Source organism: Temnothorax americanus, unplaced genomic scaffold, assembly GCF_048541705.1.
Source record: "Temnothorax americanus isolate GAGA-0224 unplaced genomic scaffold, ASM4854170v1 Scaffold7, whole genome shotgun sequence".
NCBI lineage: Eukaryota > Metazoa > Arthropoda > Insecta > Hymenoptera > Formicidae > Temnothorax > Temnothorax americanus.
The window spans coordinates 6916683-6936220 of record NW_027509792.1 but is presented as its reverse complement, the minus strand read 5'-3'; the positions used below and the strand labels follow the sequence as shown (position 1 = coordinate 6936220).

The 19538-nt window shown below is 38.6% G+C and overlaps 2 protein-coding genes across 2 annotated transcripts; one reads left to right on the top strand and one right to left on the bottom strand.

Moving 5' to 3' along the window:
• Nucleotides 1–5863: 5863 nt before the first annotated feature.
• On the top strand, nucleotides 5864–7057 carry LOC143906119 (uncharacterized). Its single transcript, XM_077421920.1, has one exon. The coding sequence runs from the start codon at nucleotides 5864–5866 to the stop codon at nucleotides 7055–7057; it is 1194 nt and encodes a 397-aa protein (XP_077278046.1).
• A 932-nt stretch (nucleotides 7058–7989) lies between these two features.
• LOC143906118 (uncharacterized) lies at nucleotides 7990–12867 on the bottom strand. Its single transcript, XM_077421919.1, has one exon. It carries the CDS (start codon nucleotides 12865–12867, stop codon nucleotides 7990–7992), a length of 4878 nt encoding a protein of 1625 aa, XP_077278045.1.
• Between the last annotated feature and the right edge of the window lie 6671 nt (nucleotides 12868–19538).

Here is a 19538-nt window from a genome sequence, read left to right as displayed (position 1 = left end):
TTTTTTACTGTCTAGACATTGTCATATCTACTTTATTTGCATAATGTATTCACGCATTTACGCATTCACAATAGGAATAATATCCGCTAAACTTTAATATCTGACGCATATGTAAAATCATTTTCAAATGTCAAGCGATGTCAAGTAAACGGAAAAAGAACTAACTACGTCAATGCATAAATGTCAAGGTGCTATGTATGCCAAGTTTGTATGGAACTTTCCGTCAAGCTTTTGAGTAAAATATCTCTGAAACTTTTAACCAGCTTTCTGATAATTTGAGGGCATTTTTCTGACATAATCGATATAAGCTGTCGATTGCGAGCTGTTTAACCAGTCCGAATAAAATCGGTACAGTCAATTCCGAGATTTTGATTACGTAAAAAGTGATATTTTTTGCGTTCTATTTTCAATTTTACTCATACTATAATAACACATTCAGTGATTTTGTCCCTCAAAAGGTTTTTAGAATGTGTACTATATTATTAAAATTATGCAATGTAAGTAAACATTGATATGCATACAATATATACGTAATAATTTCTGATGACGCTGGCAAGACAAACCAGAGAGCGTGGACGAAGAGGAAAAAAGGGAAAGAGAAAGGAAGAGGGAGAGGGAGATTGAGCTTTATTAGCCTTCTCTTAGCTATTTTTTATATCAAATGTCTTTACATCAATTCTCAATTCTTCTACATGAGGTACAATATATTCTTTTAACATACGTTTAAATAGTTCGATTCTTTCACATTGCTTTAATTCTGTCGTTATACATACCGATAAGTCTATATATTGACCTAATTTACCTACTAGATCGATAATAATGCGCGCGCGACTTATCGGAAATCAAGAGCTATCTACCGTTAAAAGTAATAAAAGTTACGTTTCTCTGATTGAGAGACGACGACGTATAGTATCTTAATAAAAAAATTTTCACATTTGGACGTTGGGTCGAAATATCTCCGCTCGTAGAGCACAAGGAAAAAGTAAAAATTAGAAACAAAAAATTAAACAATAAAAAAATTGTTTAAAAAAAAAAACTCCCGACTGCTGCCTAACTAGGTTAAATTAAATGCAAAAAATAAAAATTAAAAAAATTTAATAACTGCAAATTAAAAAAAGTAAAAACAAAATTTAAAATTGTTAAAAACAAGAACTTATATAAAAAAATTTAAAAACAATAACTTATATACAAAAATTTAACCAAAAACAGGTTCAATTATTTGGTAATAAAAATGTATATATATATATATATATATATATATATAATACACATATAATAATAAGTATAAAATACAAAATTAAAACTTCTAAAAAAATTTAAAATAATATTAATTATAAAATATTTATATATTATATATTTATATATTATATATATTATATATTTATATATAATAATTACCATATTATTAATACAATTGACACACTATTAGAAAGTATTATCTAATAACAAATATGATTAAAAATATATACAAATACTTGATTACTTACTCTTACTACAATTTATTCTTCTTATTATTATATTATAAGCATTACAGATATAATTATTAATTGCATATTTTAAAAGAGCAGTCGGGAGACGCCACGCCAAATTTAATACTTAATATTTCAACATATATTTTTGCTTCTCTTTTTTTGTACGCAGTTATACAACTTAAATACAGAATTTTCTTTGACATCTAAAACGTGATTGAGAAACACTTGGCGTGGCGTCTCCCGACTGCTCTTTTAAAATATGCAATTAATAATTATATCTGTAATGCTTTTAATATAATAATAAGAAGAATAAATTGTAGTAAGAGTAAGTAATCAAGTATTTGTATATATTTTTAATCATATTTGTTATTAGATAATACTTTCTAATAGTGTGTCAATTTTATTAATAATATGGTAATTATTATATATATAAATATATAATATATAATATATAAATATATAATATATAAATATTTTATAATAATATTATTTTAAATTTTTAGAAGTTTTTAATTTTGTATTTTATACTTATTATTATATGTGTATTATATATATATACATATACATTTTTATTACCAAATAATTGAACCTGTTTTTGGTTAAATTTTTGTATATAAGTTATTGTTTTTAAATTTTTTTATATAAGTTCTTGTTTTTAACAATTTTAAATTTTGTTTTTACCTTTTTTAATTTACAATTATTAAATTTTTTAAATTTTTATTTTCTGCATTTAATTTAACCTAGTTAGGCAGCAGTCGTGAATTTTTTTTTTTTAACAATTTTTTTATTGTTTAATTTTTTGTTTCTAATTTTTTTTTAAATTATGTTTTGTTTTTAATTTTTTTAATTAAATTTATTTATTATAAGTTTTTGTTTTTAAATTTTTTTATAAATTTTTAAATTTTTTTTTATTTTTTGTTTTTGTTTTTGGTTAAATTTGTTTTTGTATAATTTTTTGTTTTTAATTTTGTTTTTAAATTTTATTTTAAATTTTAGTTGAATTTTTTTTTTATAAATTTGTTTTTATTTATTAATTTTTATTTTCTACATTTAATTTAACCTGGTTAGGCAGCAGTCGAGTCTTTTTTTTTAAAACAATTTTTGTTAATTTGTTTTCTGCTTTTTTATTAAATTTTTTAATTAATTTTTAGTTTTTTAAATCTGTTTTTTATTAATTAATTTTTAGGTTTTTATTTATTTTATATTATTATAATTTTTGTTTACTTATCTTTTTGCTGCTGTGTTGCGAGGTTTTAATTATTTATTTATTTTATACTTTTAAAAACAATATATACATATATTTCTATGTGCTATGCAGAAACATATTTTTTTATAATATACATATAAATAGTTAAAAATATAGGTACTAGGCATAATCTAAATCTTATACACAATAGTATGAGATTAATTATGACTTAAGTAATTTTCTCTATTTTTTTAACATTTTTAATGATTTTTATTTATATATATAATAAATTTACAATTATATATATAACCATGTATATATAGGGTATTAGGTAATAATAAGCGGACCACTTCTCGTGGACAGGAAGAGCGATTTAAACTGAATCAATTTAAACGTCTTTTGTCGTACTGTAAGTTTCTCAATAATTAATGAGAAATTAATTAATAAAGATAAGAGAATTAACCAGTGTGCATCCACACGATTTGCCGAGAAGGAGCAGCCCAACGTTTACGTTACTATGTGCATAGCGAAATATTATGAAAGAGGAGTGCTTTATAAACAATAATGACAATGAGTGTCACTTATGTATAATTAATAATTTTTGTTATAAACATTAGCGTTCCTCCCAATGTCTCGTCGCGGCCTAATAGCAACGTTAAACATTTGACTGCTCGATCCTTCTCGTCGAATCGCACAAACGCATCTTGATTCGCGTATCTTTATTAATTATTTTATTATTAATTATTGAAATACTTACAAAACAGTAAGACTTTTCGATTCAGTTTTACCCGCTCTAGCTGCCCATCACGAGCAGTGATCCGCTTAATTATTACTTGACACCCTGTATGTATACACACATATAAGATACCTGATACCACATGGTATTTCCGAGGAAATGATTCAATAAACAAACTTGTATTAGGCAGTGTATTACTGTTTATCACACTATTTATTATATTTTTATTTAATTTTGGAAAGATTAAACTTGTATAAACAAACTTAACCTTTAACTACCGGCCAAATATGACATGTGAAAGTAAGTGAGCAATAGAGGCAGCAGCGCGCGGCGATAACATATCGTGCACGCGCGCATATTCAATGAGCGTGCTGCGATGAATAGAAAAGATAGACGTTCTGCCGAAGCCCATAGATCTCCATAAAATCTCACTAAAATCCGCCCATTGGATGCATGTCCATTGGGTTAATCAATTTCCTCTGTACACCTCAAGTCTGATGTAGCCAAATTAAGAGAACATATAAAAGTAATATAAATCGATCGGTTTTTTTCCGCTTTTTATTAACCAACGATTAATGAAATTATCCGCTATAAAAACACTGCTTTATCATAAAGAAACTTATATAATATAGACGGAATCCCTATCAGTATGTTGTAGTTTTCGAGACTAAGGTACAAGCTTCGGATATTCGGTTCGGCCTCCTGAAACGCATACTCCCTTGTCTTTTTCCTTTCGCCAACCGAGGTTGGCAGCAAGTGTTCAGTCCGGGAGAAATAAAAATCGATTACTAAACTATACATCATTTCTAATATTAAACTGTAAATAGGCCACATCTAGTAGAATATATATCAATAACAAAGAACAGAAAGACCTAACCGGAGCCCTCCGAGGGTGGTGATGTGCGGGGGGGGGGGAGGCGCCGGGTGGACGACTTGGTTCGAGGGTCTGAGGGTCGCCGGTGGGTGGGTGGGTGTGACGGGCTCGTTGGTGAGGGAGCTGTGGGGGGGGGGGTTGGGTCCGGGTCGAGCGTGGTCGGCATGTTTATTAATATAATCAACACATATCGCCTTGACAAGGGGTACCGCGCGAATAAACATCGTGCCGCACGCGCGATATCCACTTAGCGTGCCTGCGATGAATAAAAAGATAGACGTTTGTGACTGTTCCCGAAGCCATAGAGGCAAACTAAAATCCCTAAAACTAAAATAAAAAAACCCCCTAAATGAACCCCATGTGGATGCATGTCATTGGTTAATCAATTTCCTCTGTAACTCAGTCGATAGCCAATAAGAGAACATATAAATGTAATATATCGTTTTTTCGCTATTTTATTAACACAACGATTAATGATAATTATACGCTATAAACCCTGCTTGATCAATAAGAAACTTATATACGGAAGCACATATCAAAGTATGTTGTAGTTATCGAGAACTAAGGTAACAAAGATTCGGCCTCCGTGAAACGCATACTCCCTTGTCTTCGCCAACCAAAGGTTGGCAGCAGTCGAGAGAATAAAAATTGATTACTTAACTATACATCATTTCTAAAATATTAAAAATGTAAATGGCCAATAATGCTGATTTCACGGCGGTGTTTCGTTCACTATGCACTGCATGTCAATAAAATTAAGCAACTCAGCTGAATATTTAAATAAAAAATGAAACAAAACTATAGAATATTCAATCGGCAAACAAAAGTAAGAAAACACCATTTAGGAAATACAAATATACTCGAATCAAAGATATTTTCAAGAAAGAATTATATGTAACATTTATCAGCAATATATATTGACAACCGTTATGTCGACATTTCAAGTGCAAGTTGTACCATTGCAAAGAAATAACCGTAACTCAAGACAGCACGCACTAGAACGAGGAACGTTACAGTATAACGCGCTGGAAGGGGTGAAGCGTTTCCACGCATCTGCGCAGTCCGCTGTCACGCGCGCGCAATCCTCTTCACAAAGTATTTCTTTATGGGAAATAAACATCTGTTATTATTATTACGTTGCTGGCATATTCAAAATCGATTACATTAATATCCGCAATCAACATTATAGACATAAATTATGAAATTTGCGTTGAAATTTATATATCAGAAAATATAAAATGTGAAATATTCAATCGACCAACGAAAAGAGTATAGGGGAATGCATACTCACTGATGTCTCCACCCTGGTAACCATATCCGATAGAAAACGATTAAAAACGGCTATATCTGTGTCGTTTTTAATCGTATCTTATCGGTTCTATCGTTGCATATTTAGAAAACAGATAAAACATTAATCGAATCGAATCGGTTTCTATCGTTTTAGGTCCGAATAAGAAAATAACTATACAAATTTTATAGTTATGAATCGTTTTCTATATGTACAATTATTGCCCATCTGAATCAATCGTATATACATGTTTCTTAATGTTAATACCCGAGCTCTCATTTTGCCTACTCTTACGTCGTATAAGCAAATGCCAAAGATCGACCACGAGCTATTCCCTCACTTGCGAGATTTGCAATTAGCGGATGCGGATCCATCTAACCAAGACCGTATTGACTTATTGATAGGCGCGGATATCTACGGTTCTATCCTATTAGAGGGGTTACGCAAAGGTTCTGAAACAGAACCAGTCGCCCAGAGAACCATCTTCGGCTGGGTCATATTCGGTCCTTACAGTTCCATTAGGAATGTGGACAAGACTACTAGTCTGCACGCCACGGTGTCTCCTTCGGTGGACGACGAACTTCGCAAATTCTGGGAGTTAGAGGAAATTCCCTTTACGCGACCGCTCACTAAAGAAGAGGAATATTGCGAAAATCTTTTCGTGTCAAGCCACTATCGACGACCCGATGGGCGATATGTAGTCCGACTGCCCTTTAAAGGGGATGCTGTAACTGAATTCGGGAACTCTTTGCAGATTGCAGTTAAATCTCTGATTCGTCTAGAAACTCGTCTGTCGAGAGACCCTGCCTTGCATGAGGCCTACAATCGTTTCTTAAATGAATATGAGCAACTTGGGCACATGGCTCGAATCACGCCTTCAGACCAAGTTGGAAGTTCGACGTTCTACATGCCCCACCATCCTGTTCTTCGCGAAGCTAACAGTTCAACCCCGCTGCGAGTTGTGTTTAACGCTTCCAGCCCTACTAACGTCGGGCTTTCTTTAAATGACCAACTCCTAGCAGGTCCTAAGTTACAAGAGGATCTTACTTCTATACTCTTACGTTGGAGAACACATCGATACGTATTTATTGCCGACATTGCCAAAATGTTCCGGCAAATATTAGTCCATCCCTCTGATACCGATTATCAGAGGATAGTATGGCGCCCCTGTCCTAATGGCCCAATAGTGCATTGCAGGTTACTCACCGTTACTTACGGACAGAAACCATCACCTTATCTAGCCAAACGCTCTTTGAAACAGTTATGTAATGACGAAGGGGCAAGGTTCCCACTAGCTGTGTTGGTACTCGAGGAGAGCACGTACGTCGACGACGCGCTGTTTGGAGCGTACGAACAATCTCAAATACTTGAAATGCGCAATCAATTAAATAATTTATTGAAATTAGGAGGCTTCCAGATGAAAAAATGGGATACATGTTTCTTTATGAATCTCCGCGTTATAAGGAAGCCCCTTTTTCGAGTCGTCAGTTCTCTTCGTTAGTAGTTGCAGGAGAAGGAATGAAGTAGTTCTGTATAGAGAGTTCGCTTACGTTTAATTGTACAGTTGTTTTTGCTGTCACAGATTGAGTCACAATGCCTTGGCGCAGTACAGTCTGCAGTAATATCGCAGAGGAGGGAGTGCTTACGCTCCTTATAATTATTTAGCGGACGTCGCGTAACGAGAGTATTAGCCTCGTGCGTTCACTGGGCGTGCTCGGAGCCGACTCTTTTTCCTTCTCCCGAATTCGGAGCTTAGATCGCTACCGCAATCGGCGCTTTCGGTATCGCCCGATCACTGCTGTCCTCTTGCGCCTATTTTCATAACCATCGCAGACTCATTCCCGAACATCCCGCTCGCCTCTCTCCGAAGGAGAGATAGAAAATGTGTTATAACAGCGCGACCCTTGTACGAGATCGAGTTATAGGATGAACTTAACTTACGTAGATCTACGATTTACAGATATATAACTTATAGATATATACTAGGAATTCAGTTTACACATACAACTTAAACCTAGGAGAAGATACTTATTAATCTATTTAATCTTGAAACTACACAAACGAATACAAAGGGGGACGGATTGGGCACGCCGCCCGCCGTGTAACTACTCACTTTTCTGAGATTCGTTATGAGAGATGGGTAAACGGCACAGTTTGGTGATGGGCCGCTTATAGATTCCCGAGACGGTTTTGACGTCTACCACCCGTACTCGTCCGTCTTGGTCCGGATACAACTTTTGTATCCGTCCCAGTTCCCACTTAGTAGGAGGTAGTAGCTCATTTCGCACAATTACAAGCTCGTCTTTAGCTAAGTTAGCACAGCTCTGTTGCCACTTTGTTCTCTGCTGTAACGTATGCAAATAGTCTGTTGACCATACTTTCCAAAACCGTTCCTGTACAAGACGCACCCGCTGCCAACGATCGAGTCTTCCCTCAGATAGATCCAGCACTGACTGTTCCGGTACTGATATCAAAGGGCCTCCAATCAAAAAAATGACCAGGAGTGAGAGAGGAAAGGTCATTGGGGTCATCAGACAAGGCAGCGATAGGCCGAGAATTCAAGCAGGCTTCTATTAGCGTTAAAAGAGTAGTGAACTCTTCGACGGAAGGAGTGTGAGAGCCCATTATTCGTTTCAAGTGATGTTTTACGGACTTAACTCCCGCTTCCCACAGACCTCCGAAGTGCGGGGCGGAGGGAGGAATGAATTTCCAAATCACGTTGTCGGTAGCCAGATGGGCTTGTAGATTCGTATCGCTAGAGAGTACTTTGAAGGCTCTGGCCAGTTCACGGTCGGCTCCATGAAAATTGGTTCCGTTGTCGCTGTAAAGTACCGAAGGAAGACCACGCCGAGCCGAGAATCGTTTAAAGGTGGCTAGAAAGGCGCCGGACGAATAGTCATTTACCAACTCGAGATGAATTGCGCGAGTAGAGAGGCACACAAAAAGTGCAATGTACGCCTTATAGGTCTTTTGGCCGCGACCTACTTTGGGCATAATTTTAAATGGACCGGCATAATCAACACCACAATGCTGGAAGGGGCGCGCCGGAGTTACTCGCGGTTTAGGTAGAGAACCCATCACTTGGGTTACGGGGTCTGCTCGTTGGCGAACACACACTACGCAATTTCGTATGAGGGACCTGACTAAATTTCGAGCAGTTATTATCCAAAATTGTTGTCTTATAGTTCGGAGCGTCAACTGCGTTCCTCCGTGGAGGCAACGTTTATGGGCTTGCTCCGCTATGAGGTCCGAGATTCGGTGTCGAGGTAAAATGATGGGGTGCCTTTCTTCGAACGAGAAAGGCGCGTGTTCTAAGCGCCCGCCTACTCGTAATAGTCCGTCCGAATCAATGAACGGAGTCAAACCTTTCAAACGACTGGATTGCGGTAGGGGCTTTGACAACTTAAGCGTTTTAATCTCTTCGGCAAAATATAGATCCTGGACCTTGGCTATCCAAAGGGAACGAGCTCGCCTAATGGCGTTAGCTAGTGAGATTGTTTCGCTTTTCGGGATGGTGCTCGAAGCGCCTACACGTTTTCTGAGGTTATAAGAAAATATCATGCAGTAAGCTGTTATTCGAAGAAGGCGTGGCCACGAAGAGATTTTCGTCGGTAGGTCCCATTCGAGAGACTCGCGTTTTACTGTCAGAACTTGAACGCTCTTTCTTTCCGGGATAGTCTCTGCCGGCATCGCAGGATTATGCTCCGGCCACGAAGTAGAGTGTTGGCTGAGCCAAGGGGGTCCCTTCCACCAAAGCAGCCTTCCTCTGAGAGTAGTAGCTTCTACTCCTCTGGAGGCACAATCAGCAGGGTTCAATTTTGAATTGACGTATCCCCATTTAGCGAGAGGTAATCGCGTTTGTATATCAGACACTCGATTCGCGATGAATGTTTTCCAGAGGGACGGGTGCTGTCGCAACCAGGCAAGAATGTTCTGAGAGTCCGACCAGCAATACACCGGCACGGATAGCAATTTAAGAGCAACTTGTACGAATTTAACGAGTCGAGCGAGCAGTGCAGCAGCGCAGAGTTCTAGTCTGGGGATGCTAACAGTTTTAATAGGTGCAACTTTGGTTTTACAAATCAGCAGAGTTACGTCAAATTGATCCATGGAGGTTATTACTCTAATGTAAACTACAGCAGCATACGCTCGGCTGGAAGCGTCTGAGAATCCGTGTAGTTCAAGACCTAAAACTTCTGGGCCCTGCGTAGTCCACCGAGGGATCGAGATCTCTCGTAGCTGCTGTAAGCCGCTATAATATGTATCCCACCACTCTAATAGGTCGGTGGGCAAGGGTGTATCCCAATCGAGTCTTCGCATCCACAACTCCTGAAGAAAGATTTTTGCGGAAACTACCACGGGAGCGATCAAGCCTAATGGGTCAAAAATGCGAGAAATAATTGACAACACTGATCGTTTCGAAGCCTCTTTAGGCTTGCAAAACTTGAGGGAGAATGAGAAGGAGTCGTTGGAAGGATTCCAAGACAAGCCTAACGCCTTAAGAGAAGCGTCTTCTTGAAAGGACACACTAGAGAGATCCAGACGTTCACTTATAGGCACATCAGCGAGAAGCTCCTCATGGCTAGACGCCCATTTTTTCATCTGGAAGCCTCCTAATTTCAATAAATTATTTAATTGATTGCGCATTTCAAGTATTTGAGATTGTTCGTACGCTCCAAACAGCGCGTCGTCGACGTACGTGCTCTCCTCGAGTACCAACACAGCTAGTGGGAACCTTGCCCCTTCGTCATTACATAACTGTTTCAAAGAGCGTTTGGCTAGATAAGGTGATGGTTTCTGTCCGTAAGTAACGGTGAGTAACCTGCAATGCACTATTGGGCCATTAGGACAGGGGCGCCATACTATCCTCTGATAATCGGTATCAGAGGGATGGACTAATATTTGCCGGAACATTTTGGCAATGTCGGCAATAAATACGTATCGATGTGTTCTCCAACGTAAGAGTATAGAAGTAAGATCCTCTTGTAACTTAGGACCTGCTAGGAGTTGGTCATTTAAAGAAAGCCCGACGTTAGTAGGGCTGGAAGCGTTAAACACAACTCGCAGCGGGGTTGAACTGTTAGCTTCGCGAAGAACAGGATGGTGGGGCATGTAGAACGTCGAACTTCCAACTTGGTCTGAAGGCGTGATTCGAGCCATGTGCCCAAGTTGCTCATATTCATTTAAGAAACGATTGTAGGCCTCATGCAAGGCAGGGTCTCTCGACAGACGAGTTTCTAGACGAATCAGAGATTTAACTGCAATCTGCAAAGAGTTCCCGAATTCAGTTACAGCATCCCCTTTAAAGGGCAGTCGGACTACATATCGCCCATCGGGTCGTCGATAGTGGCTTGACACGAAAAGATTTTCGCAATATTCCTCTTCTTTAGTGAGCGGTCGCGTAAAGGGAATTTCCTCTAACTCCCAGAATTTGCGAAGTTCGTCGTCCACCGAAGGAGACACCGTGGCGTGCAGACTAGTAGTCTTGTCCACATTCCTAATGGAACTGTAAGGACCGAATATGACCCAGCCGAAGATGGTTCTCTGGGCGACTGGTTCTGTTTCAGAACCTTTGCGTAACCCCTCTAATAGGATAGAACCGTAGATATCCGCGCCTATCAATAAGTCAATACGGTCTTGGTTAGATGGATCCGCATCCGCTAATTGCAAATCTCGCAAGTGAGGGAATAGCTCGTGGTCGATCTTTGGCATTTGCTTATACGACGTAAGAGTAGGCAAAATGAGAGCTCGGGTATTAACATGATAAAACTCGGAACTGCAAGGGCTTAATGTAATGAATGTACGATAATTGGAGACATTAGAACACCGACCTCCTAATCCCGTGACGCGAACTTTAGTTTTCTGACGCTTAGAATGCAAAGCCTGTGCTGCCCTTTCCGTTATAAAGGTGGCTTCGGAACCTGTATCTATTAGCGCCCGTATCCGTAGCGCACGACCTTCAGTCGTCCTAACTAAGACTCTGGCCGTGGCGAGTAAGACTGGAGTTGTGATTGGATTGGAGACCCTTTCAATCTGCACCTTTAATGCCACCGTGGAATTCGGCTCACTTACCGGAACGTCAGACTTAGAATCATTAGCTTTCGAAGTTTCCAATTCCTTCGAAGAATTAGGCTCGTTTCCGTAGTGTAGAAGCGAGTGGTGTTTCCCTTGGCAGTGAGTGCATCGCTTCTGTGAAGGGCAGGTACTTGGAAAGTGTCCCCTTCCGAGACAATTATAGCAACAGCGCTGTGTCTTTACAAGATTTTTCCGCTGATCTACGGAGAAAGATTTAAATTTACTACACTGATACAAAGCATGAGGTTCTTGACAAGCCATACATTTGTGAGAGACTTTTGAGACGAGGGACTTCGTGGTTCCTGTACGGGGATTTTTACTATTAGAATCGTTTCTGACGTCGGAGATGGCTTCGAGCGCACGCATTTTTCCGACTAGAAATTCACTTAATGTTGAATAAAGCGGGGGATCATTTGCACCTCCTAACTGTAGTTCCCATTCCCGCATAGTACGAGAATCTAATTTACGCACCGTTATTGCAACCACAAAGTCATCGTCCACTCGGCGACCAATATTTCGCAAGGCATGCAAGGAATCATTAATCGTATCGTAAACACGCTTTAGTTCCGAAGCTGATTCGGATTTCATTGAAGGCAAATCTAGAATCGAATTTAAATGAGCTGTTACTATCGCACGCAGATTGTCGTATCGCCTTTGTAATTCGGACCACGCGGTTCTATAATTTGCGTCCGTTATCGAAATATTTTTTATCACGAGCGCAGCCTCTGCCGTCAAGCTAGCCTTTAGATAGTGTAAACGTTGTACGTTAGAGAGGTTCTCGTTTGACGCGACCAATGACTCGAATAAATCTCGAAAATTCGTCCATTCGGTATATTGACCCGAAAACTTAGGGAGATTAATACGTGGCAACGGTATAGCGACAGGATTGCTTTCGCTTATAGTAGAAGAATGAATATTATGACTATAAGTCGTTACGGGTTTTTCCATTTCGTCTAAGGCCTGAACCAGGAAGTCCGCCGCTTCTAGGTAAGTATCTTCCGCAGCGGAGAATTCGTCCTCCACGAAGTAGGGGAGAGCGGTCCGTTGCTCCGTAGTTGCAGCAGTCTTGATCTCGGCGTTTAGAGTTTGGCATTGTGTCCAACGCTCCTTCAAGATAACCAGCCGGCTTCTTGTGACGGCGGGAGTACGTAGCTTCATCGCCATCTTCTTGTAATTTTCAATAGTCCGTTCGATAGAACGGATAACATCTTGTTGTTCGGCCAGGAGTCGCTCCATATTTGATATGTGTGTGAATTGAGTACTTCAGCCAGTTGTGACACCAGAAAATATGAGAGTCACTGTTATTGTAAGAGGAATTCGGAGACTCCGAGAGCGTAACAGCAGAAAAAAATGTTTATGTGTTAGTCCTTGGCGAACGAGCTGACGTGGCCCAGAACATTCCTCGAGCCTTGAACTCGGCTAACTTGCGAACGACTCGAATTTTAAGTCTTCAGGATTCACGGAGGCCGGTCTGAATCCGGCTCGAAGGACCAAATGTTTCTTTATGAATCTCCGCGTTATAAGGAAGCCCCTTTTTCGAGTCGTCAGTTCTCTTCGTTAGTAGTTGCAGGAGAAGGAATGAAGTAGTTCTGTATAGAGAGTTCGCTTACGTTTAATTGTACAGTTGTTTTTGCTGTCACAGATTGAGTCACAATGCCTTGGCGCAGTACAGTCTGCAGTAATATCGCAGAGGAGGGAGTGCTTACGCTCCTTATAATTATTTAGCGGACGTCGCGTAACGAGAGTATTAGCCTCGTGCGTTCACTGGGCGTGCTCGGAGCCGACTCTTTTTCCTTCTCCCGAATTCGGAGCTTAGATCGCTACCGCAATCGGCGCTTTCGGTATCGCCCGATCACTGCTGTCCTCTTGCGCCTATTTTCATAACCATCGCAGACTCATTCCCGAACAATACACGATATAATATGTATCGTTATTTATGGTAATAATTTTACCGTATGCATTAATACGGATATATAAGAATGAAATGATAGACATTTTATCGATATTTATATGACTTAACCGAACCGATACATCTATCGTTTCTTATCAGGATTTTCTGACATACAACTTATCATCTTCTTTATGGCAGCAAATCGGTTCGTTTTCTATCGTATATTAATGATATAAATTGAATCGTTTGAAAACCTTCTACTTTGCATACGTTTGTATAAAGTTAAAGCGATAGACATCTCGTCGATATTTATACGACTTAACCGAACCGACACATCTATCGTTTCTTATCAGGATTTTCCGACATACAACTTATCATCTTCGAAAACAAAGTTCGTCGAAGTATTTTTATGTGTGTGTGTGTGTGTGTGTGTGTGTGTGTGTGATTTGTTATTAAGATTAAAATAATAAAATATTTTATTTGTATTTTAGTGCAATTTTAAATAAGACGTTTCTAATGTAAATGTTGTTTTTATTTCTCTAATAACCGTGAAAATTTTGGCCCTTGGCTTCCTGGTGCTGTTGTCGCAATGGTAGAAGCTTAATTATTTCAAAAAAAAAAAAAAATGCAGTTCTTTCTTTATCATAGAAAGATCTCTGATACGGTTTATTTTTCTTTTACACGGTTATAATCCGGTGGCATGCAGAGTAGCAAACATCTAAAGATGTTCTGACTGATATATAGCTGAGAAATTTCAAATTTTTCCAATTTTTTTCTGACAGGGCATCGTAAATAAACGGTTCACTATTAACCATATTAAAAAGACAATTATAGCTACTTTAATACCATTAAAAATTATAGAAACCGATGCACCACTAATAAGAAATTTAGGATGCAAGCCCATGTGTATTGTATCGAGAATTTTTTATAGAGTATCGTGAATAAACGAAACTTCAATTATGTTAAAAACTGATTGAGACCGATATAAAGGTAATAAGAAATTTCCGATAGAATCCCAAGTATTTTGCAACGTGAGTTTCTGATAAAATACCGTAAATAAATGATTCACTAATTATATTAAAAACAATAGAAACTGATATATAGCTGATAAGATATTTACGATAGGATTCCAAGTATTTTGTAACGTGAGTTTCTGATGATAGAGTACCGTAAATAAACGATTCACTAACCATATTAAAAACGATAGAAACTGATGTGCAGCTGAGAAGACATTTACGATAAGATTCCAAGTATTTTGTAACGTGAGTTTCTGATAGAATACCGTAAATAAACGATTCACTAACCATATTAAAAACGATAGAAACTGATGTATAGCTGATGAGACATTTACGATAGGATCCCAAGTATTTTGTAACGTGAGTTTCTGATAGAGTACCGTAAATAAACGATTCACTAACCGTATTAAAAACGATAAGAAATTTTTTTATCGTTTTCTATCGGAGATGGTTACCAGGGATGGCTTCTCCCTCGGGCACGCAACCACAATCTACTGAAATGCTGTTAACGTCTATACTGTCAGGGATGAAGGAATCTGACAAGAAATTGATTACATTTATGGAGGATCAACGAGCTATGAGTAAGGAATCGAATAATAAACTGGCGGCTTTTATGGAGGATCAGCGTAATATTAATAAAGAGATAAACAACAAACTGAGCAAGCTGAACCTTATCGCAGAAACAGTTGCTCAAAACTCTCAGCGTATTACCAAGCTGGAGCAGGATTGCTCGACTCAGGCGCGTGATATCCAAGCTCTAAAAACTGCTCAGGCGCGTGATATCCAGGCTCTAAAAACTGCTCGGCCCTTTGAGCGTTTCGAAGACAAAAATAAGTTAATCGTTTCTGGACTGCCTGCGGCGTCATCGATTGCCCCGATTGAGCTTGTCGGCAACGTATTTAGTGGCCTTGATATACAGCATCTCTCCTGCCACATTCTTAATGTTAGACCCATGACACGGAAATCTCAACCCGTAGCAACTCCCGGCCGTTCCACGAAGACTGGTGACAGTGGTTCGCTTGTCGTCACCGTGGCGTCTGGTGCTGTCCGTGATATTGTGATTGCCAAAAAACGTGCACGACGCACGCTGAGGCAGAGGGATGTTTGTGGCAATGACTCGGATAGGAGCGTGCACGTAAATGAGTTGCTCCCTAAAGACATTTACGAATTGCTTCAACAGACGAAGCGTGTAGCCAAAGACAGATCTTACGCGTATGTCTGGGTGCGGGGTGGTCGTGTTCGTGTCAGGCGCTCTGAAGGTGAGCCCGCAATTCTGATTTCCTCTAAGGCTGATCTCGATAAGCTTGTTTGATGTGTTGACACCAGTCACTTGGCGTTGTCTGATAAGGCTATATCATCATCTACACATTGTTGCTCTACTTCAGGGACCACTTAATTTCACGTGGCCCAATTTAACGCCAATTCTCTGCGTGGTCACATTGAATTCATCAGACTATATTTCAACGCCAACCATTATCATGTAATTTCTGTGTCTGAAACTTGGCTTCATGCGGGCGTTTTTGATGACCTTGTGGCCCTAGATAATTATTTTTTGTTACGTCATGACAGAGCAGGACGAGCGGGCGGAGGAGTAGCATGCTATATAAATAAATTGCTTAAAGTTAAAGTTGTAGCTACCTCCAGTAATCTTAACGATAATTCACCTGAGTATCTAATTATTGAGATACGCTTTCCGGATGGCGAATCAGTGCTATTTGCGTCTATTTATAGAAGACCTTAGGCCCTCTTCTTTCATGACTTTGTTGAGACATTAACTAGATACTCACACCTGTATAAAAATGTAATTATCGGAGGTGATTTGAATTGTGATTTATCATTGACCAGTTATAAAACGAACTACTTGCGTGAGCTTATGTCCAGCTTATCATTACACATTATTAATTCTGAACCTACTTATCACCGGCTACCTCAGACTCATGGCTCGATGTTTTGATTATAGATGATGCTGAAAAGCTTTTATCTTTTGCTAAATCTCAGAGTCCTTTTATTGCTGATCATGATATAATAGAGTTATATATGTTACTAAATTCTAATTCGATGTCTGAGCGCACTATTTCGCGGCGAAACTACAGGGGTATTGACTGTTCTGAGTTCTTAGATTATTACCTTGTATCCATTGCTGGTACAATGCGAATTGAAATTGATGAAGTGTCTAATGACGCTGATGTTAATAGATTCTGCGAAGTGATGTCTCGCAAGTGTTAAACCTGTTAAAGGCACTGGATACTTTTGCTCCCACTCGTGTATTTACAATTAAGAAGCTTCCAGTGCGGTGGCTGACGGGTGATCTTAGGACTCGGATGCGTACTCATAATCAGCTATATAAGCGGGCAAAACGCTCTAATAGTTTACTTGAATATGCTACTTATAGACTTTTTCGCAATCAGCTTAATGAAGACATTAGACGCGCTAAAAGTGAGTTTCAACTTAAATCTCTTGAAAACATCACCGATCCTTCAAAACTTTGGAGAGAACTTGCTCGTCTGGGTCTAGTGAAGTTTACCTTGGTTTCTCGTTTACATTTCATTACTCTTCATCAACTGAATTCTTACTATGTTTCTGTTTCCGCCACTCTGTCACCTTGCTCATTTACCGACTTTATTTCCGCTATTGATCTGGTCCTTTGACTATCTCAGCGTCCTGAGTTTGTTTTCTCTGCTATAACGTCTGACATGATCCATAAACTGGTTTCTGCGAGACCTCTTCATTCATACGCATCAGGTGTGGATGACTTACCTCTTTACATTCTGCGTATGTCTAATTTAACCGCTCACTAGAAACCTCGATCTTCTTTTCCATCTCAGTGGAAGCGGGCGCTTATCCGTCCTCTCTCAAAGATTCGGATTCCTTTATCCCCATCGGATACGCGACCGATAGCTAATCTGCCTGAACTGTCGAAAATACTCGAAAGGATCGTTGCTTTGCAGATCACAGATTATTTAAATAAATATAATCTCATTAATCCTAGACAGTCTACGTATCGCTCGAGTCATAACACCCAGTTTGCTCTTCTGCGAGTGTGGAATAAGATCAGGAGGGCGATTGACAATAGATTCATATTGATTATGATTCTTTTTGATTTTAGTAAAGCGTTTGAAACAGTTCCGCATCTTCAACTTCTTATCAAACTTAAAGAGTTAGGAAACTAACCCAGTCCTTATATGGATTTATTCATATCTGACAAGTCGTTCTCAGGCGGTGGTTGATGATGCGGAGGGTCTCTCGTCTTGGCTTTTTACGTCGTACGGAGTGCCGCAAGGCTCTGTTTTGGGATCGCTTTTGTTTTCCTTGTTCATAAATGATATTGGCAGAGTATTGTTGTATTCAGAGCATATGATATTTGCAGATGATGTACAGATATATCGAGCGTGTCCACCCTCTGATATTTTTCACAATCTCAGCTTGATCTCTAAGGATGCAAACGCTATCTTTGATTATGCCTCAGTAAATGGTTTGAAACTAAATCCTGTTAAATCCAAGGTAATTATATTCGGCAGCAATAGAAACACCAATAATATTGATCTCAACCTTTTACCACTTATCATAGTTAACAACGTACCTTTACCATTTGTTAGTGAGGTGAAGAATTTAGGGGTCGTTTTTGAGTCAAATCTCTTTTGGAGGAAGCACATTTCGCTTGTCTCGCAAAAGGTTCACTGGGCGCTATATAAGCTTAAGTTTAACAAAAACTCTCTCTCTCTGAGCTTAGAATCAAGTTAGTGATGACTTTAGTTTTACCTCATTTGGATTATTGCTGCCTTGGGTATCATGGCCTAAGTGAGGAGCTGAACACAAAACTGCAGAGACTCGTAAATTTTTGCATCAGATTTATTTGCAACTTACGACGAGATAAGCATGTTACTCTGTACAGACGTCGCCTGGGATGGCTTTCAGTCAAAAACAGACGTCTTTACTTTCTTGGATGTCAGATGTACCGCATACTTTATATGCTCTCACCTGTGTATTTAAGGGAGCTATTTACACCTCTTGATTCATCGTTTAGGAGATCCAAACAATTAGCCACTTCTTCAAATCACATTTTTCATATCCCTGCTCATACAACAGTTACGTACAGAAACTCCTTCCAGCTTTCGTCTATTTATTTCTGGCATTTTCTTCCTGGTAATATTACTTCGGCATCATCTCTTGCATCCTTTAAGTGTCTTCTTCGCGCGTATTTATTGTCGTCTGAATCAGAGTGACTGGTGTGCAATATTGTTTCCGTTAATTTTAAGTAACGTTTTTTTAGGTTATACATAAATTTAGTTTTAAGTAATTTTAGTTTTAAGTAAATATTAATTTTATGCAATGTTTTTTATCATGTTTATACTCTTCTTTTTCAGTTAATATTAAGTTGTTGCATATAATGTCATTTGCTGTATTGCATCTTTGCCCTATAACTTATGTTTGGGCATATTAAACAATCAATCAATCAATCAATCAATCAATCTCTCTCTCTCTCTATCTCTCTCTCTCTCTCTTTTTCTCTCTCTCTCCCTCCCTCTCTTTTTCCCTCTCTCTCTCCCTTTTTCTCTCTCTTTCCTTCTCCCTCTCTCTTCCAAAAAAATCGGTAACAAAAAATTATATACTTTATAGCAGTCCCCGGGAAATTCTACTCCTACTTCATGTATAATTCTTTGAGATTCAATCAATTATTTCCCGAAAAATTGGAAAAATTAAAAAAACCGATTTCCAAAAAGATCGGTAACAAAAATTGTACACATCATGGCGCTCCCCATAAAATTCTACCCTTACTTCTTTAAGATTCGGCAATAAATTCCCGAAAATTGAAAATATTTCTGTACCAGTTTCCAAAAAAATCGGTAACGAAAAATTATACACTTTATAGCAGTTCCCGGAAAATTCTGCCCCTGTTTGATCTATAATTCTTTGAGATTCAGTGAATTATTTCCCGAAAAAGTAGAAAAATTAAAAAAACCGGTTTTCAGAAAATTGGTAACAAAAAACTATACACATAG